The sequence below is a fragment of the Corvus hawaiiensis genome, chromosome 3, assembly GCF_020740725.1.
Source record: "Corvus hawaiiensis isolate bCorHaw1 chromosome 3, bCorHaw1.pri.cur, whole genome shotgun sequence".
NCBI classification, from domain to species: Eukaryota; Metazoa; Chordata; class Aves; order Passeriformes; family Corvidae; genus Corvus; species Corvus hawaiiensis.
In genome coordinates this window covers 90385445-90406858 of record NC_063215.1, presented here as the reverse complement: position 1 = coordinate 90406858, position 21414 = coordinate 90385445, and the positions used below count along the sequence as shown (strand labels likewise).

The 21414-nt window shown below is 41.7% G+C and overlaps 1 protein-coding gene across 7 annotated transcripts in view; it reads left to right on the top strand.

The window, feature by feature from the left end:
• The window catches only part of TTC7A (tetratricopeptide repeat domain 7A), a 172268-nt gene that overhangs the window by 99734 nt on the left and 51120 nt on the right, over nt 1-21414 (top strand). For all 7 annotated transcript variants that reach the window (XM_048296977.1, XM_048296978.1, XM_048296976.1 and 4 more), the window contains 3 exons: nt 11063-11179; nt 14922-15019; nt 20075-20209. In XM_048296977.1, the coding sequence (XP_048152934.1) occupies nt 11063-11179; nt 14922-15019; nt 20075-20209 (350 nt within the window). The remainder of the gene's footprint in view (nt 1-11062; nt 11180-14921; nt 15020-20074; nt 20210-21414) is intronic.

The following is a 21414-nucleotide window of genomic DNA, read 5'->3' as shown; positions in this document are numbered from 1 at the left end:
TTGTCACTTGTGAGCAGTGACTCACATTACTTGTACAGTGTAAAATGTACCTGCTGGAGTCATGCATGCAACAGTGCAGTTCAAATTTACAGCAAAGCTAAGGAATAAAGCTTCACATTTAATATACAGCCTGCAAGATCCTGAATTATGTTTGTGTTCAGCTGAACTGTGCACAGCTTTCTGCTGGGAAAACCTGACACTGGAACAGTAGTCAAGGATGCAAGCTGTGGAACTGGGTTCTGTTAGTCAGCAATGTCCTTGGGTTGATGTGTGTAGTTGGGAAATTATTAGGAAGAAAGTGGCTGGAAACATACGGAGCAGTTATATTCTGAGTTTTTATCTCAGGGTAATGGTTAAGGAGAGCTATCACTGTATCAGTTCAGCTGTCAGGCCTGAGATCTGTGGAGAATCTTTATGGGGGGGAGGCAACAACATGACAAAAAGTGCCATCATTGCCAAAGCCAATCTGCATGGTCTCAAATGTGACAGGGATAAGGGCTACAAGTCCTGACTCTGCAATTAGCCTTGTACACAACAGAAAGGAACTGTAAAGTAAGAACTTTATAAGGAAATTTAATGCATCTTCAAAACACTGTCTGTGGTGAAAATGCAACCCAGCACTACCATGGAATACAGTTTGTCTGCCTGGTTTTTTGCAGTCCCTGTGCTATGTTGAGCCAGATGGGAACACAGGTTTTGTTAGGTTAGCTCAATTGTGCCAGTGGAGGACTGAGTGAAACTGCAGTAGCTGATCTTCAGCACGTGTTGGAGTACAGCCCTGAGTGTGTACACTGGTCCCTAGCTCTGCATTCAAGGTCATGCTCCTGCGTCTTCCTGCTGCAGTTCCTGCACTAACCGTGTTCAGCTGGTGCTGACATAGGCTGCAGCTACATCGTGGTTTTGCTTTGCAGGCTTAGACAAATATGATTCCTGTTGGCAGCAAAATAGCCATTTCTTTCTCTGGAATTTTCTTTGGTGAAGCCAGCAGTTTTCTGTCTACTTACCAAAACACAGGTTTGTTCTGGATACTGTGGTTTTGTTTGGGTTTTGGGTTTTTTTGGAGGTTGTTTTTGGGGTTGAGTTTGTTTGGGTTTTTTTAAAAAATGGAGGAGCTTTTGTCTGTCTTCATTTCTGTCACTTCTTTCACCTTTTAACCATGTGTTTCCCTGTATCTTTTCAGGCTGGCATAGAAGCCCACCCCTATGTTTTTTCAGGCTGGCATATAAACGTGTTCCTCCATGTTTTACTGAACAAGCTCATCTTGTAAAAGGCACTGCTTCTGAACTGTCATAAATAAATATATGGCAGGCTGTCTTAGCCAGAACCTAGGTTGAAACATGCCCGCATGTGCCCCACAACCAATATTCTATAGTGAAATTCAATAGTGTTTGACAGATTGATTTCACCTTTTTCAGCTCTGCTGAGGTGTGCAGACAGTGCACGCTAAATATCAGCAAGCTCTGGCCCTTATTGTGTTACTCATGTTAATACTTGGTCCTCTGCGAAGTTAAGCAGTTAGGAGAGAATCTCATAGATCATTCTCCTCATGAAGAGCTGGATCTACCAAGGTTCTTAAGCACACAGTTTTAAGGAGAGGAATAATTGGCTTCTTGTCGACGTCAGCAGGACTCATGCTTAAAGATGAAGACCTCTTATAAGTGCGTTACTGTAGTAGTGCAAGGTGGCATAAATTATATTGCTCCAGATTAAAATCAGAGGGAGGGTGAAGTCTGTTTACCATCATTGTATAATGCAATTTGAAAAAGAAAATCTTATTTTATGCCTGTTGTTTTTATAGCAAAGCCAAATTTTGTGGGGTTCTGTGGTACAAGATTTCATAAATATGTCGAGTTGGGTAGAAATGTTTTATTAATCCTTTATGGGGTTCTGCTTTACTGTATTTTGTTGTATAATTTATACATCCATAGTAAGACTATGCTATCACTTTTTATTACCTTGACACCAGGTTAATTAGGAGGTATTTCACTCTGTTTTAAATACATGGATCAGGATTCAGACATACATTTCCAAAAGGAAGCTATGTTACTGGTTGCAGACTGAGGTGACTTGGAGGTTGATGTCGAGTGTTACTTTATGAGCCAGAGTCCTGGTATCCTTTCCTCTAAAAGCTGCCTGAACTACACATAGTAGGAACTTTTATGAAAAATACAACAGTTTAGAAGTGTAAGTGAAGCATCCAGTTCTGCAGTCTTTGGGGATAGGAAGTATTAGCAGCATGTTAAATATTCAGCTTAGTCTGTTAGTGCTCTTTTCTTGTCTTGGAGGATCTCTGCTCAGCAATCAGAGACCTTAGTCTTGGTTTCCTTTTTAATTTCTGTAAATCAAGAGTTATTCCAGTGGTTGTGGCAGCATGATAGTTCTCAGCTCTGGCCTTCCAAATGAATTCTATTTAATCAGGGCTGGCTGAATTTATTCTGGGGGCACATCTCATGAAATTCTGAAGAATCAGGCCCAGCTGATGAGAAAATACTTTAAAAGTGATGTCAGTCACAGAGGAACTCAACCTGCTTTCTTTCCTGTCTACAAATAACTCTGAAGCTGAGAGCACCAGTATTAAGAGATTAGATGTAAAGGATATGGGGCAGGCGATGATGAAGGACCTAGTTCTCTGAATGCTTCGCAAAGGTCATTCCTGTTATCTGCTGTGCAGTTGGAAGAGTTAAAGCACAGCGGCCTGGATCGACTTGCCCAAAACTGGCCACGAAGCCATGCGAGAGAGCCAGGAGTGGAGCGCGGCTCTCGCAGGTCCCCAGCCCAAGGCACAGGATATTTGCCATGCGATATTCGCTGCCCGCGTGCGTGAAGTACAGCGGGCCATGTTTGCAGAGCACCTCTGATATCGCACTGACATGTGTGTGCATGTTGCCACATGGATGTCTGTTCGCACATACAGATGAGATTCTGCACCACAGAGTCACCTGAGTTTAAGTGCAGGGGCTTGGATCTGCTGGAGGGAGAAGCTGTGCCTTGAACTCCTACTGAATTCATGATTCAAATTAAAAAGGAGGTGGACCTCTAAGCTCCTAGCCTTGAATGCTCAAGACCTGGCCCTGGTTTTCAAATGTGTTCATAACAGTATCCAGCACAATGGGGAATATTCCATGTAGGTGGAGTCTGTCAGAGAAGAAAAAAGTCACAAAACAATGCTGGGGGAGACTTGCAGAATAAACCTCAGTTTAACATCTTCTGAAGATGTTAATTATGCAACAAAATACAGTAAAACAAGGGAGAATTTAACACACTGTTCTTGCAAATGACACCTATTTTTATATTGCAAATAAAATTTTGATGTAAGTACACTTCACAGCAAAACTGGGAACTTTTTTCCAGGTTTTGCTGTAAAACTTAAAACTGTGAAAATTATTTTTGTGTTTATTCAGGCAAGATATGGACTGAAATACATATGATTTGTGATAGTACAAAATTGTTTTGTTGGCAATTCCTCATCAGGGTGAGAGGAAGATAAAAACTCTTCAGGTGTATCACCCAAAGGATCCTACGTAACAGGGTGAGACAAGGGTTTTTATCAGCTCTGCTAACAATTTGCTTCCTACATTCTTAACAAAAAGCAAAATACCATAAGTCTGGGATTCAGAAGTAATGACTTAAGTAAAAAGAACACAGACAATAATTCTAATCACCCTTTTTTGTGCCTTCTTTTCTTGAATATTACTAGATATGGCTTGATACTGAAGACAAGTGAAGAATTTCAGCATCTTTTGTTTTTTTCTTTGCAAGCAAATCAGCTTGCTTTTTCCAGACTATTAGTTAATTGTTGCTTTTCCTTCAGTTGACAACCAGACTGGATTTAGCAGATCAAGGAGGTCTGTTACAAGACCTGCTTTCGATGTAAGGGGCGCTTTCTGACTGGACCACCTAAATGTTCATAGTATATTTGCTCTCTGTATCAGAAATGAATCTGATGGACCTGAATGCTGAAATAAGTGCATGAGGTTGCTGGACTGGCTGCAGACATGTTTGCCTTGGGAAGAGGCATTCTGGTCTGTGCAGAGTTAGGCAGCATAGTCCATGGGCAGGGCCTTCACCTGACAGACAGGAAGCCCTTCTGCCATCAGGTACAAGCTGCAGCTTCTGGGAGGAAGCAGTCCAAGAAAAAACACCCAGAGCTTGAGCCATACCAATGGCTGCTCCCTTGATTTTGATTTGCAATCTTCTCCTACAGTTTTGGCTGTGATCTTGGCTTTCCTGATAACCTCTTCTTGTGTTTCCCTCCTTCTCTGTAAGCAAAAGCCTTCTAGGTGCCTTGTGCCACGAGGCTGAGCCTAGCAAATTGTCTCCATTGTGTTAACTTTTAAATAGCCTAGAGTCTACCACCCTGGAAGTTGTTTTCACCCTGTGCTGTAGCAGTCACAGTTTGTGGAGCAACATCAGCCGAATTGCTGTTGTTGTGCAGGACTGGTCTCTGAGCAGGGCGTTCTTGTAAAGGAGGAGATGGCATCTCTGAGTCTGCTAGTTTCCCTGGGCTAGGAAGATGAAGTCAGTAATTCTTTGGGCATGGTGACAGATTTCTTGGTTTTATTTTTTTGTTCGTATTGGGGGCTAAATGGGCAGGGAGCCATAAAAATTAGGACTGTATGTCTGTAAAAGTATATGATCAATTTATTTTTGTTGGGAAAGTGATAGATAACATGGCACCGCATGAAGTTATAAAAGGAGGTTGCAGTCAGAGTTGCTGGCATTAATTTAACTAGAGAATGTGCCCTTAAATGTCAGGAGACTGCAAGAAGCCTGGAGTTATTTGAGAAGACAGCAACTTTGATGTTGATTTTTATCAACAAAAATACAGGAGATTAAAAGCAGCCCTCTAATTCTGCCTCCTTTTTTTCTTATTGATAATTTGACTAGGGCACTAGCAGGTGTTGTAGGAAAGTTAATGAAACCATAACAGTTATGGTGAAAGAGTACCCATAATCTAATTGACTTGTGTAGGTGACTCACCGCTGAAGCTAAACTCCGTAACTGGGAAACTGAGCAACTGCTTTTCTGTGAAGATACTACAGTTCCACTGGCAGATAAAACAAGGCTAGACAATCTAGGTTATAAAAAGAATATGGGCTGCAATCATGTTCCTGCTGTATCAAAATGTAAGAGTAGCCATTCTTGATCAAACTAAGGGCTTATCTGGCTTCAGCAGGGCATCTGGTGAATGCACAGGGAAAAGTATATAGAAATGTAGCAGTAGGGTGATCCTCCCCCTCATATATGATCCCTGCTTCTGTCAGCAGGTTGGTTCAGAGGCTTTCGGAGCCAGAGGTTGCGTTAGATTGTCTTTAATGCCCCTGATGGGCCTGTCATCTGTGAATTTATCTAATCCCTTTTTGAACATATTGTGTGTCTGCTCCAGAATATCCTGCAGCAATGGGTTTTGCACTTTACTTTTGTGTTGTATGAAAAAGCACTTCATTTGCTTGTTTTAAATCCACTGTTTGATTGCTTTATTGGATATTCCTTCTTTCATTGAAACAACACAGATTGCTTTGACTTCCTGATCTTCTTCATGCTATTAATGATTTTATAAATCTGTCATCTCTTCTCTCAGCCTCTTTTTCAGGCTGAGAAGTCTGTTTACTATCCCTATATATCAAAAGCATTCCAAAACTTTGATCATTGTTCTTGTCTCTTTCATCCTCTTTCCAGCTCCAGTTTGTGTCCTGTATTCACCTGTGTCCTCCTTCTATATCCTTTACCTTAAAGGAGAAGAAGCTGATTCAAGAGTTAGTGATCAAAGTGTTGGGGGTTTGAATCCATGCCTTGCAGTTCCTCAGAGGGCATACTCGGGTCATCCACCCACCCAGGTTGTGGCAGTCCCCTGCTTTTCACTGGAGCTGATGCAGAGCATGTATCTGGGCTGCAGAGGTGGTAGTGTGAGCTGGTCTCTGCTGTCCAGTGGCACTTTGCTGCTCCATGCCCCACCAGCCAGGCACTCGATGAATTGCATTTGCTGCTCTTGGGGCTGGCACTGGTTCCCGTCTCCGGGCAAATGTCCGTACAAACAAGCCAGGCACGTGCATCCCATCCTTTAAAAAAGAGAGGAACAAAGTACACTTATTAGCTGGAGAAGGTCAGTATCTTCATGCTAATGTACACAATTGGCTGGTGAATTGCTGCATGTTTTGATGTCTTGTTTTGTTTCCTTTGCATTCAGAATCCAAAATAACCCAGCAGCTGTGTGTGTAGGTAGACAAATCTCAGTAAATAATGAAAGACTTTGGGGAATGACAGCACCGATCTGGTAAAGCTCGAAGACATGTAGATCTTTGAGCAGCTGCTGACAAGCTCTGAAAAACTGGAGGGGTTTTAAGCAGACAGTGAATGGCAAAATATATAGAAAAATGACTACATAATACTCATTAGTCCTAATTTAGTCTCTCAGCCTTGAAATGAGTGGAAGGTGTTACTGTTGGTTACAATACTGGCATTTTTTATTGCTTGTCAAGTGTTAAGACACAGATCCCGCTGTGATTCTGTATAAATGTGTAGTACAAGGGCTACCTTTGATACTAAGAACTCAATTTTAAAGCAGGTTTTAAAAGTCCCGATGATTAACTGATTAATAAATCTTACAGAATCCTAGAGCATCCATAAAGTTGTCAATTGGTTATTGCTATACATAGCAACTTAAAACTTCCACAGATGAGCTCATAAGCATTGATAGTATAGCATATGCACTTGTGAGATCTTCTGATAATAAATATTAGCTATTAAACCTCAGTAATTAAATTGTCAGGAACAGGAAGGAATTGCCTCTTTTCTTCATGAGTTTTATTAAAGAGCTTAAAGGCTGAGCATTTAGCCACGTAAGATTAGAAGACTCTTGAAAGTGCTAGATAGGTGTATTTGGCTAGGCCTTGAGACATCATGAGTATAAGTAACTGAAATCAGTCTTAATGAAGACAAATGTTGAATGAATCCTGAAATCAACCAAAGTAGCTTGCTTACTTCTGAAAATTTTTGTAGGTCTTCCAAGATTCCAGTCTCTACATTTTTTGTCAAGGCATGACATATTATAGTGATATGGTAATTTATACTATTGAAGTTGTGTTACTTGGAAAGCCTAATTTTGAATTTTCAGAGCTTCGACCAAATTCGACTGTACACAGATTTTAATTTGCCAGCATTAATGTGATAGAGTGGTAGATGGTTGTGTTTCCTTGTGGCAGTAGCCTGATGTTACATCAGAGAATAAAAAGCCTGGGCATACTGTCCACCTACACCACAAAAGAAAACCTCTTCTGAGAGGGAGCTTAGAGTCTCATATCAAGACTAAGTTCTGGTTATTTTCCATTGTTACTGTCCCTGAAATCATACACATTACAAGAAAGATCTGTGGGGGTTTTTTGCTCTGTTTTCCTATGCTTATATAGTAGCAATTCATATACTTGCTTTACCCCAAATCTGTTTTCATATTCACAGGCTAATAGAACTACCAATGACTATACAAATACTCTTGGGGCTATTTTTATGTGTTGAATCTTTTTAAAAGTCTGCACTGCTTAATACTATGAGCATCATACAAATGTACAATGATATTAAGAAAATATAATAAGGTGAGATCTGTGTGTATGTAATTTTTGTTTATGCCCCTCAAATTCTGCGCAGACACTGATAGGACACAATCCTCGGTAGATTTATGTGTAGCAAGAGTGCTTGCTCACTAATAAAATTACAAGCCTGAGATAAGTGATACTGCTTCACTTCAGTGTTTCCTTAATGTGTTTACTTATCTGTTTTCACTGTTAAAAAGCTTATTAGAAACTGAGAGATACTAACAGCGTATGGCACATGCAGCCTGATACCTTGGTTGTATTTCCCTATTAGTTATCAGGTTTAATTGCATTGTTTACTACTGGTATGGTTTGATTCCTTTTGGTTCTTACCTTCTTCCCATTTGTCTTTTGGTTTGGTTCATTATAAGACTACACGATGACATGGATAACAGTATTCCCAAGGTGAATTACCACAACAGTTAGTAGAGCACGGTGTCGCCAAGATCCTGTAGTGTGCCTGTGCCTTACAACTCGTGATAGTATTGTGCTGAGGCTTCATTATGTTTTTGTGAGAGACTTGGTTTTTTCCCCGATTTCATTAGTTGTTCTCTCTCCTGAGATAGAACATAGCGCCTTCATCCAGAGCAGCTGACATGTACTCACTCTAAGCAGTAAATAGCACAGTGATGAAATGCTTGCTTTGTCTTTTTGATGTTTAACTGCAATGTATAAATATATTATGTACTGATTTTATTTGCCTGCTGATATGCCATCTATGTCCCTACTAATGTGAAAGGGAGAAGGAGCCTTTAATATAATCCTCCTGGTCCAGCAGTTTGACTGTTAATAGATTCTTCTATTTAATTAACACTGAGTGGCATCTTACCATGCTGAAAAGTGTGGCGTTATTCTGGGATGTAATATGACTGGTCTCTGGGCCTTGGTCTCCTTGACCACCGTTCTGCTGCAGGCAGGTCTGTACAGTGCTTTAGAAGGTCTTTCACTTTGAAAGTTTGTAGTGGTCTAAAAATTACTCTATATGCTTAAAATAGCATAGATTGTTCGATGTGCTTGTTTCTGGGACCAGAAGAACATTTTAATAGAGTAACTTGCAGAAGGACAGTGACGCAGTCTCACCCCTCTGCACAACGCAGCCCAAAGAAACTCACTCATGAGCCTGTGCATGAAACCCACAGCTTCTCTTTGTACACTACCATTGCTTTCCAGATGGTATCCTGTCTTGCTGAAAAGGCTGTAATGACTACAGAATTTACTGTGCACACAAGGTAGTGTTGCTGCAAAGATTATTTTCCTTGATAGTTCTGTGAATGCATTTACGTATAAATTTCCATTTGACGAGTTTCAGCTTCCAACAAATTCTTAGATTCTCTGCATCTTTTCTTTTACATCAAAGACTCACAGTGAGATACTTCTCTGTGTAGGTGCTTGCCGGCTGGGACAAAATAATTTCTTTGCTGCTTCTTGGTTAAACCAAATAAACTGAGCTTCTTAAGCCTCTGATGAAGTACATTTTTCTAGCCCTCAGATCACTTGCATAACCATTTTCTGAACCATATCCCATTTTTACTCATCTTCTGGAATCAAAGAGCAAGAACTAGAAAGAGGATTGTAACAAGTGTCTTGCTGATGCTATGATCAAGAATAGCCATGTCTTGCAACTCCTAGCTGATTGCATTTCTGTATGTGGATGCTAAGGGTTGTTTGACCTCTGAATTGCCTTGTTGCTCAGGAACTGCACATCTTTTGTAATACCATTGCACTCCAGGGTGTAACTTCCCATGTTTCAAGTGTGATATATATTCCAAGTGATTGATTCCGTATTCTGATCTGTTGAAACAAGCTTTGTTCTTATGAGCCCAGTTCACTGGGGATACAGAGCAGCAGGCATCACTGGCCAGTTCCATTGCTAACCACTCCTCTGAATTCAGACACATTTTTTTAACAGTGCATCCAGTGTTACATCTTTGTCCCAGCAAAATTTTGATCAGTCTGTGTATCAGCCTCAAATACTTGAATCATAAAGGCATTTCCTCTCAGTTATGGGGTCGGTATTTCTAAGAGCAGATGATGTTTTTATTAGTATTTGTTTTGTTCACATCAGTAACAAGAAAATCAAAGATACAGAGTAGGGATGTAAAATAGTAAAGGGCAGAGACAAACTCCCTTGATTATGAATCTTGATCTTCCTTTCCTAGTCAAAGTTTGTACCTGAGGAATTTGACTGCTTGTTCTACGAGGTCAAATTGCAGCAGCCATGAGCAGAATTCCCTACAGCAGTTGATACAGTTGGGCTACATTTTGCTCACTACTGTCCCCACCCCCAAAAGAAAAAACCAACCAGCCAACCAACCAAGAAACCCAAAACACAGATGTCCACCCTAATGTTTGTTAGCTGGAATGGAACTGCCATTTTAGCACATTCCTGTAGATATGCACCACACAGTCTTGGCAATAGATTTCTAATTATTCCAAGTGAAGGATTTCCTACTCAGCTGCAAATTCTTTTCTAACATCGTATATGCAGTTGTTCTTGTCTCTTTCTGAAGTAGTTTGGATTCCTAAGGAGCCGGCAGGTCACATTCACAAAACCGTTTTTAGGATTTTTGACATTCAGCTGTTGTTGTATGCATGTATGTACACATATGTGCTTCTAGTGGATTAATTGCTAGCCATATCAAGTGAATTAAAATTGTGTTGATACTGGACTTTATCAAAACAGTTAAACCAGAGAAGTAAGTTTGCATTAATATAAAAGAAATAAATTAAATCATATTCACAATTAAAATAAAATGGGTGTAGTGAAGGATGGTGTTAAAAGCCATGCTGGCAGCAAGTGGTAGGTTGTGTCATTGCCAAATCTGCCTTCTAACCTCTGCATGACCCAATTCTGCTGAATTCCAGTGGTCTATGCAAGTACGTCTTCTCTAGGTATAAGAATAGTAGCAGCAGTTATACTACCTAGAACAAGAATGTACAAGGCTATCAGCTGTCTTGCCTAGGGCCGTGAGATGATTGCCAGCTGGGGTTAAGCAAAAGCATTTCCTTCCTGTGAGGCATTACATAATTATCTGTGTATGTTAAGTGTGCTGGGGTTTTTGTCTGAAATTTATTATATAAGCAAGTGCTATAAGAAGATGCCAGACTAAGAAAACAGCCTGGGCATATGTATTATGGCAATTCCTTTTTCTCCTGTTTTTAATACTGTCCAAAATAAATGAGATTCAGTGTATGTTTCACCTTGTTAGCTTTGCAATGCTTTGCTTTTAACACTGTCCTGCCAGCTTTGTGACGCAAATTTGACTGCAGCTGAGGAATATTGTTAATCCTCTCATCTCCTTGTGGGGAATCAAAGTTGAGCCAAATGAAATGTTTTGTGCTACGCCGTTTTCTTTTATTGCTGCACGTACAAAGCAAGTAAAAATGCTGCCTGCCAGGATCTCTCTGGAGTGATACTGATTCTCTACTTTTATGAGATGCCAATAAAACCGGAGTTACTCTTTTTCATCTTGCAGCTTACTCTTCACCAAAGTAAAACTGGAATGGATACATAAAGGACCTGAAGAAGCTCTGGTGACATGCAGACATATGTTGAGGATGTGGCAGATGGTATACAATGTTTTACAGCACAGGTAGGCTTCCTCCACTGTAGCAAGTTCAGATTTGTTATTTGCAATGTGGTTATCTTTTTAAGTTTTCTAGGCACTTGAGTTATTTTTCAAAAATGGTGATAAACAGTACTGTTTAAAAGATAAATAATGTTTCTGGCAGTGATTAAAAAAAAAAGCAAGATTTTAATAGCCATTATTTTTAAAAAAATAAAAAGCAACAAAACCAAAACCCCTCAGTATTTTAATATTGAAGAAGCAGTTTGAACCACGAGTTTCTGATCCAAATGTCTAAACATCTCTATCCATATTTGGATGTCCAGAATGGAGGGCAGATTTTCTTTTTCCCCAATAGCACTGAGCTTTCATCAGCTATTGTTCACAGACTGCAGTAGTTGGCACCACCCAGGAATGTGTGGGGGTGACACTGAGTAACTGAGTAAGCCAAGGAAAGGCACACTGCCAAACTCATAAGATGCAGTTGCACGCTGGTTGCACAGCCTGGTGCTAACTGGGCAAGGAAAGAAGGGAAGGATGTGGCATCTTTCTCCCTTCCCTTGTCCTAGTAAATCTGCATCCAAACAATGCTGCATTCTCTGCTTCCTCCCTTTCATCTGCTGCCCCGCTGAAAGGTAAAGTTTAGAAAGTGTGGAAGACACTGAGTTGTGTTTTCTTCCTTCCCACACCTTTGGATATTGCCCCAGTCAAGGTACCAGTGTACAATGTTTTGGGAATGTTGTACCAAGATCCTGCACCCATAATGTCCATAGGGCTTGTGTTTGATGGGAAGGACAACATGCTTGATGACAGCAGGGAGATGTAGCTTGAGTTGTTCCCCAGTTTCTGTATGCATTTGCATAAGCTTTATAAACACCAGAAGTATATGTACAGAATGGTGAATGCCTGTGTACAAGTAGTCCTTGAGGGATTATTAGTAATTCTTGTTGGTTTAGCTAATGAGCAGCAAACCAAACACAAAAATCAAGATATTTGCATAGCAGCAATGGTCTCTTACAGACTTGAATCATTGATTTCCTTAGGCCTTAGCATCTTTAGCTAAGAATTCAATCATGTACCTCTCACATGAATTATCTTTATACCCATGAGTAGTCCTCTTGAAGCTGATCAAATCCACACTGAACAATTATGACTGAGGAAGATTTTCTCTTGCAAGGGGGGGCTGCAAGCCTGAGACTGTAGAGAGTACATTGGAAAACAGACAAATAACTAGTTCAGCCATTTAGACTGCATTTGGATCCCAAGCTGTGCTTTGGCTCTTACACTTAAAAACCCAAGATGTAATAGCTTTAGAGGCTTTTGATAAGCTTTAGCCATAGAAGCCTAAACAAAACAAATTGCTTTGCTTTTGCTTTTAGGAACTCTAATGTGTATTCCCTGCTATTCCCAGTGGGGATTTTTTTTTTTCCTCAAAAAATACATCATAAAGTATTTTTTATTGGGAAATACTACTTGAAAGGTAACAAGAATCAGCTTGATACCTGCAGTTTTAGACTGGATTCAGTGACCCAGGAAGCACCTTGTATTAAGCAAATTGCAGCAGTGTCAGCTAACAAATATGTAAAGTATTCTGGGTAGGGCTTGCAAAGGAACTTAAGGGGAATTCTTATCAGTGAGACTTGCACAAAAACATTTTTAGGGCCTCTTGCAAAAGAGAAGGTTGTATTTACACAAAGTTGAGAGCTGGTGCACCCAATACTCTTTACTAGTTCAATCAGTAGATAATTGCCTACACAATTAAATGACACTTTATTTGCATTTGTCTGGCCTTTTTCCTGGCTTTGGAATCTTACACTGTGACTCTGACAGACCAAAAAGTCTTGCAGGGCCCAATATTTTATCCCCAGCAGCTATTCATATGCCCTGTTCAACTCTCCTCCTGTCTTCTCTCTGACAAACTGGTGCCTCTGCAGTCTCACAATCAAGTGTTCCGCTCAACATTTTTGTCACTGTTTTGTCCGCTGTCTCAACCACCTTTCAAAAACATGGGCAGTAGATGTCCTGCTGTCAGCCTTTCCAGTGCTGTATGCAGAAAGCAAATCATCTGGCTACTATCCCATCCATGGTGCATGGAAAAGCTTTCTTGGCTGAGGGCTTTGTACTGCAGCTTTTAAGGGGTAGTTAATTTTCAGCCCTTCTCTGGGATAACAAAGCCACTGGGAGAGGCTGTTTTGCACAATGCATTACACAGGATTTTCAGCCTGGGATTTTCCAGTCTCTTCACCTGTCCTTAGAGTGGGAGTGCGGTGTATTAGCCAGTGTTTCAGCACGTGCCTGAACAGTGACTCCATGGTGGTGGCTGCTGCATTAAGGCAGCACTTGCCTCATGGCAGTAATATTTCAAAGTGCAGCTGCCTTATTCCTGCATACACAGGAGTAAGACTGAGCTGCCCCTACAGTTCCACCAGCAGCTCCCGGCCAGGGCACTTGTATTTGGGTCAGTCCTGTCTAGGCAAGGCTGAGGCATAGGACAGATAATTTAATTTTCCCTTCTGACGGTCTCAAATGAGTTTTCAGTGTGGAAACCAGTATGGAAGACAAGGGAGGCCCATTCTAGGACAGACTGGTGCAGCCCAGTGCCCAAGAATTCAGAGTGCATTGACAGAAATGTTATGTTTGATCCCCAAGCCCAAGTAGAAGGTTATTTAGCTGTTCTAAATATGACTGCTGTTATGATGAATGGCAGTAAGTGGCTTTCAGTCTTAGGTTATTAGCTGGGAAGGACAAGACTTGGTGTTTATCTTTTGCTGTTGTTCTCTGTGATAACGGAATAATTGTGTTTAAAACCAAATAGCAGTCCCAAGCTAATTCTTCTGCTAGATTAATGCAGATTCAAGGGAATTCTGTGCAATCCCTACCAAAGGACTCATCAGACTGAAAGATGGGGGCATCCACAGCAATCATGTCTCTCTGACAGCTTGCTTCCTGGAAGGAATATTGTCCAAAGGCTGAGCTGCAGGCTTGGAAGTGTGCCAGAAAAAGTAGCCAATGCAGTCACTTTTCCTTTTGGTATTTTGTCCCTTAATGGGTGATGAGAGGAGATATCATCACCACTGATCCTTGGGGGATGGCAAACTATGTGGTGACAGGAAGGCTCAGGAGATCTGTGTTAAGTGATTTTTTGTTAGGCACATGATTTTTTTTGGTGAATTTCTCTTTGTAAGGCCTCTCCTGTGAGGACAGAAGTCTAGTACAAGAACAGACTAGAGGCTCCCTGTTTCATAAAGCTGTGCTATGTGGTGGCTTTTATCTTGCTCCTCTTTTTTGAACAGAACAAAGGTGGAAGGGGAGAAAATAAGCCCTTTGAAATGAAAGAATGAAGAAATTAGCACCCAGGTGGAAGGTGGTAATTGGTCTGTTTCAAAAGGATCAGCAGAGTAGACCTGTGAACAAGTTATTCTGCAGACAAGCCCAAGAGATGGTGGTTATTGCTGGGTGTGGGTCTGCTAGTGGGCCTCCTCTGGTCTGACTTCTAGCTGCCAACATGCTTCCTGTCTAGTGGTTTGCAAAGACTCTCTATAGCCAAGTAAACTAAATACGAGTGTGTGCCCTGGAGCCCCTGCTGGGCAGTCTCTGAGCTTCCTGTCCATTGGCAGTGGGGTGGGGATTAATATATTCAATAAGCTGTTTTCTCACAACTGGAAACCTTGATTTTTCACTTACCATGGCAGCTCAACTATTGCCTGCTTTGAGGAGAACGTTTCTCCACTGACAGATGTGCAGGTGACACAATTTCATTTCTTTACAGTGGCTCTGAGAAAGGAAGTAGTGTGACTGAAACACCAGTGATCAAAAAGCATAATGGACTGCATCTCACTCTCCCAGATGCTCATGATACCGATTCTGGTAAGGAAACAAGATTTGTGCTTTTGTGAGAGATGAATGTTCCATTTTCTTCGGAGAAGGTGGTGGGCCTGCACACATCTGTGTTGCTGGGCTGCTGGTCTGCCTCCCTGGCCAGCTCTGCTGCAGAATGTGGCACTGTGGTTTGCGTGTACCTTGGCTTCCCCATGCAAAACACAGTGAGGACTTTCTGCTTGCTTTTACAAAGCTCTCTGAGATGTATAATTCTGGTTTGTTTTTTCGGTTTTTTTGTTTTGGTTTGGTTTTTTTATTGCTTCCCTCCCTCACCCTGTCTCTCCCTGTTTAATCCTTTTTAGATGTCCTGATCAAGCCAGCTGCTATTGTTGGTTTTGGAAAGCTGAGTGAGAGTGTCAATTCCTATTAGATGGTGATTTGCTTTGGGATTTGTGCATAAACCTTGTGATGCTTTATTATATGGTAAATACATATTCACAGTCACAGATACAGTCAGATGGAAATAACTGAGACATCAAAGCTGATCTTGGCAGTAAAGGGGGAAAGGAAGCTTTCAGAGAGCGTTGCTGACTTGTGATTTTCATCGTAAGTCTCCTGATATTTGGTACTTCCTTTAAAACCCTAGCTCAAAACAAGATGATGATGTGAGAAACTTGCCTTTTAACTTGGAGGGTTTTTTTAGGGATTCAAATGTCTATCCTTGTGGATGTAGAAGAAACACTTGCAAAGCAAGTGAACTTCAGACTCAGAAACTGGGCAAGAAAAAATCTAACACATAAATCTCATGGGTCTCCAAGGAATTAGGGTTTGTCTGAGTCTTAATTGTTCTGTATGCCATGGTGCTGTCTGCCAAGAAGGGCAAGTTATTGTAAAGTACAAGCTTTGAACCAGCTTTTCATGCATCTGAAGTGATTTGCACTGAATGCAGTTTGGTTTTAGCCAAGAAATATATTCCTCCTCCACTTTGAGAATCCAGGTTTCCATGCTAACATGGTTGCCCCCACAGTGGATGTAAGAATGGAGCTCGTACTGCAATTACACCACCCACCTTAGTGTGGGGCTGGCACTGGCTGCTTGCAGCAGGGGTCTGTGGCTCCCTTCTCTGCAGGCTCTGGCTGCTGCTGTTCTCCATCTGCAGAAGGGAGGCAGCTGGGTCTGCTGTCCCTGTTGGGACCCTCTTTGAAGACGGTAATGGGTGAGATTGCAGGCTACAGCTCTAGCCCCTCTTGCCCTTGTGCTTCCCCAGAGCTGGGGCTGTGGCTGCCTGCTTTGAAGGAGGGAGGAGGTCTGCTATTTCTGCATGGCTGTGGAACAGGCACTGCTGTCTGCTGAGAAATCCCCTGGGAGCATGCAGCAGCATCGCTGTAACGCGCAGGCGCTCTGTCATCTCTGGGCTCATCACTGAAGGGTGGGGGTTACTGTGGCCGGGTTTGACACTGGCCTCTCCCTCAGCTAGACCACAATAAGATTATTTGCTGTGCCAGAATTTTAGGTTTGTTGCCAGAAAGATTAATTCCTCTTTATTTTCTTCATCTTCTGCTAACTGAAGCAGTGCTCCTAACTAAATTCACTGATATCAGACAGCTGCCTTGCTGTTTCATTCTTTCTCTGATGTAGTCTTATCTTGCAGTGCTTTTGCCTGAAGTGATTTAGGCTTGGGAATTCTGTGTTTCTTATAAGCCTAGTAAATCTACTGAGCTACATTTTTATTTTGATAGCAGTTTTCTCATAAATGCAAAATATTAAACTTGGACTTTTTGGTCTTAAACCACCCTAGAACAGTGCTTTAAAATTAATTAGATAGGTTTTGTATGGCTTATGTGCAGAGCTCATCACAACAAAATCAGTTTGTTATTTTTATGAGTTACTTCCAAAATTGTGTGGAGGGCTTTATTGTAAAATGTGAAGTTTATGTTCTGTCTAGTGGAGCTGTTAAATAGAGAAAGAGACTGCACTAAAATAACAAATTGATGTGATACCTTCTTATGCCAACATTTGCATGTATTTTGAGGCATGACATTAAAGCTCTGAGAGACAGGTTTTGTGGGGAGGTTTTTTTAGCACGTTTCTTTAGGAAGAGATCTCTTATAATGAGACTTACAGATACTTTTTTTTGGTAATGTTGCTTGAAGTTTTTCCATCTCCCACCACCACCCTGAGGTCAGAGTCCTGCCAGCACGACACATGCTGACCTCCTCTCTCAGGATACAGTGTGTTAGAGCTAAACTCCTTTGTGGCTCTAGTAGCCATCAGCCCAACCCCAGGGGCACCGTATTGCTTGCCTGACATTCAGAGATGTGGCTAAGCCCCTTTCAGTCCAGAAGGGCCAGGCTGGCAAAAACCTTCTCTTACAGAGTTTATTTGGTCAGGCAGGCTTTAAGGAGAACTGCTGTGAGCATCCCAGCAGAGATGGGAGAGAGCAGCGGTGGCAAATGTGGAGCATGGGCTGGTTTGGAGGGAGCCTGATCATCTGGCATATACGTGTCCAGAGCAAGGAGTGTATCTGTGTCTGAGACCCAGCAGGGATGCGTGGTCTCTGCCTAAAGTATTTTGCTTCCTCTTGTAGGCTGGAAAAAGGGAAAGAAAGTAAACATCAAAGGACTGGAATGGCAAGGGCTGTTAAATGCAAAGAGCCTCCACTGTAAATCGCTAAGTAATTGAGGTCTCATTTGTCTGGCTGTGCAGATGCCCGCTACACTGGGCAGGATCAGTCTCAGTCTCAGTCTGAAATTCCCCTGTTGGCAACTGCTGGGCTAATGAAGAGAAGAAGAGGAGCAGCTAACTTGGGTTTCTTTGAGAGCAATTATGCTGTTATATTCCTGTGAAGTCTGCTTTGTGAGGGAAGGATACTTCAGTAGATTCTAACTGGATCTACTTAGGCTGTGTGTAAACCTCTCGAAAATGCACAAAGGGACCTTACAGTGATGCAGTTTTCTTGCAAGGAAAAGAGGATTTGGTGAGCTCTGTGAGGATGTGAATAAGACACCAGCCCCTCTGCCCACCCAGTGCAAACAGCCCAGCATTACATTTGGGTGCTTGCAAGAAACACAGCTCCACGAAGCCTCTTTGGGAGAGGGCAGTCTTGGCAGAAAAATGTGGTACTGAAAGTTGCTTTAAAAGCATGCTGATATGAGAATCTGGTTAGGCTGACTGCACAATCCACAAAGCATGTGTAATTTTTTCCAAGTTTGCCAATCTAGAAGGCAAGAAATCTGCCCTAACTTCAAAGCTCTGCTAATAACATCACTAGCTGTTCATGTGTCCATTTTCTTGTCTCTGCACTGCAGAGAAGCTGCCTGTGTTTTGGATGGCTGGGGATAAATGCTTGGTAGTTTTCACTGTGTCAAACAGCTCTAGTCTGACTTGAATTTCTGGGAGTTTCAGTGAAATTTCTCACAGGTGGAGATAGGCGTGGGGGAGAGAGGAGTGTGAGTGGGCAAGGCACGGGGAGAAATCTCGTGCAGTGAAACAGTCTGAAGGTGGATCAGTTAAATAAACTGTTAAATACAATAAAGTCTCCCTGCAAAGCTGAATGGCTTTTACCCATACCGTTAAAGCCGTAATTGCTCCGTTACTGCACTGTCATCTCTTGGAACATTAGATCAGGAATGTCTTTGAAAAGATGTAGGAATTTAAGAAATGCATCTGGGAAGAATACATTTGCATTTTCCAAGGGAGCCGTGGGAGGCGCCTGCTGCAGGGCTGTTTTGAAGTTCTCCTGCTTGAAATGAATGACATTAGTTAGCGATGAGATAATAGGACAAATATTTCCCATAGGAGTTCTGGGCTTGGAGTTGCACTTGTGGTCTCTCCCAAGCCATGACATGCTCACCTCGGGTTAAGCAGAAGCTGCAGCCATGTCTTGCCTCGCGAAGCACAGGTGTCTTGGCACAGGAGGGTGAGGCAGAAATGTCTCTCCCCTCATGCCTGGCGGGAGGCAGGATCCCTGCTCAGTATCCGGAGCAGAGATGGCTGGCAGACCGTGGCTGGGGACCACAGGGTGATGTGTCAGTCTGCTGGTGAGGAGGTGTGGTTTGGCAGCCCTCTCTTCAGCACACTCCAGCTGGAAAAGCATGCTGTCCCTCTCAGAGAGGCCATTAAGTGCATATGCCCTGTGGCTGCGGGAGAGAAAAAGCAGGATTTAACTCCAGGGTCTTGTGGTTTGTGAGGTCAGCCTGTAAGGATAGATTCAAGTGTAATGCTAATCAACACAAGTGCTTCAGTCACAGCAGCTCTCCAGAGAAGAAGGAACTTATCAACCATAAAATCACATTAAAACCTATGTATATTAAAATATTTATTTCTCAAAGCTTTACAAAGCCAACTCTGAAATCTCATTTTGTAGCTTCTTATTTTGTTACCACCATCTTGATACCCCTCTGGGGGGTCAGCTCACCAGTATAATCCCACTTGCTGTACTGGAGAACGTGGTCAGTGCCCATGCAGCCCTCCTGGGATAAGCTTTTGATGTGATGTTTTGTCCCAGAGATGTGGGCGCCAAATACTTCATTCTTGCGTAAATGTTACAGTGCATACTAAAGGTTAATATAGTCAAAGCTCTGAACTCTCTGCTCCCCAAGGTTAAATGAAAAACCACGCTGCCTCTAAATCAGTAGAACAATATTGATGTCACTTGAAATGTGTCTGCTATCTGAATGGGGCTAAGCTACCTTGTAATGCTGTATGAATTTTTTACCTTACTGGGGCACATGTTGTAATTGTATGGTGTCTGCACTTATAAAATGGGGTTTTGTGGAAAATATTTGATGCTAGACTTCTGCTTCCCAAATGAGCAAAATATGGTTGCTTTCTTGATGAATGCTAAGCAGACCTTTATAAAATTACTGTCTGTCTCTTAATTTGCTTGTTTGAGCTGCAGCCCTTGGATAATTTAGTGGGGGGTGTTTTTCAGTAATTAACCTTTTATACAACACAGTTCTCCAGTTTGTCATGTGAAAATTCAGCAGAGTTCTTATTACATAAAACCAATGCAGTGAGTGGAGGATCAGACCCACTGCCTCATTGAGTCAAAGAAATATCATAAATAAGTATAAAACACATTACTGTTTGTTTGGTTCGTAGGATCACAACGAGCCTCTTCCCTTGCTGCATCAAGACTGGAACAGGCCATGTCTGAAGTAACTATGCAAAGCAGCACAATGAAGCAGGGACCTGTGAAGCTGTGGACAACTCTTGAACAAATTTGGCTACAAGCTGGTAAGTCCTGGGCCACTTGGAGTTCCTTTTTCCCTCCAGTGGTGAACCAAATAATGTAAGTATTAACAGAGTATTTGAAGTCATTAGTTGAAAATCACTCTATTCCAGCAGAAAATCTGCCTGTCTATCCCAGATGGTTTTTGAAACATCACTTATTTGATTTTGACCCAAAAAAATATTGTAGTAGTGTGATTTTTCAGCTCACCTTTGTTTTTCCAAAACACACAAAAAACTTTAGTAATCAATGTAATATGCTTTTTGAAAAAGAGGGTAGGTAGTTCTTTACTAACAAACGGTAGTTCATGAGGACAATTATTTCCATTCTCCTTCTCCTGCACGCTTCCCTGTGATACGACTGAGCAAACCATGTCTTAACTGTAATTTAGACTGAGAGCTTTCCAGTCTTTGCTGAGATTTAAGTGAAAATTATTAGAAAGAGCAAGTTCTGCACTCTGTCCTTGACTGTTTGAACCTCCCAAGGTCTTGTAGGTTGAGTATCAGTTTGAGACACTGATGCAGAGATGCTACAACAGAGCACATAAGGGGAAAAGAAAAGTGAGGAGAGACTCTACCCACAAGCAATCTCCAAACCCATGGAGGGGTTTTATGTAGGACATTTGGTGAGGAACAGAGTTGCCCAGCACATTATGCCATTTGCATTCCAGCGTTTCAGAACTGATAGAGTTCCAACCCTGTAATTTTGTTTTTAGGAGAAGCAGTTTTTCTTCCATAACTGGGCCCGCAGTTGTGCCCTTGAAATTACCTTTGAGTGCTGTGATAGCTTATTAGATGTTTCACCATTTACAATGAAGAAATAAAAGCAGAACCCCCTGGAAAGCTGCTGATAGTTTTCTATTCTTCATGCAGGAGAACCTTTCAAATTCTCATTTCGCTAATCTGTGCAATTGACAGTTCTCACATAGGACCTGGCAGTCTCACCCTACTTCTCAGCAAAGATTGTCATAACTGTTTTTGTGGATAATTTCCTATCTATTAGACTTTAGTTCTAGAACAAAATAAATTACATTGGTTTTGCTACAGTTTGATTAATATTAACGAAAGAAGTCACCTTATGGAATGCATCATCCTTTAAGTTAATCACGTGTTCACCTTAATGACTTGTGTGGATGTAAATTTCAGTAATGTGCTGTGGACTTCAAAATCACCAGCAAGATTTTGCTTTATTCAGGTTATAGTCCTGATTT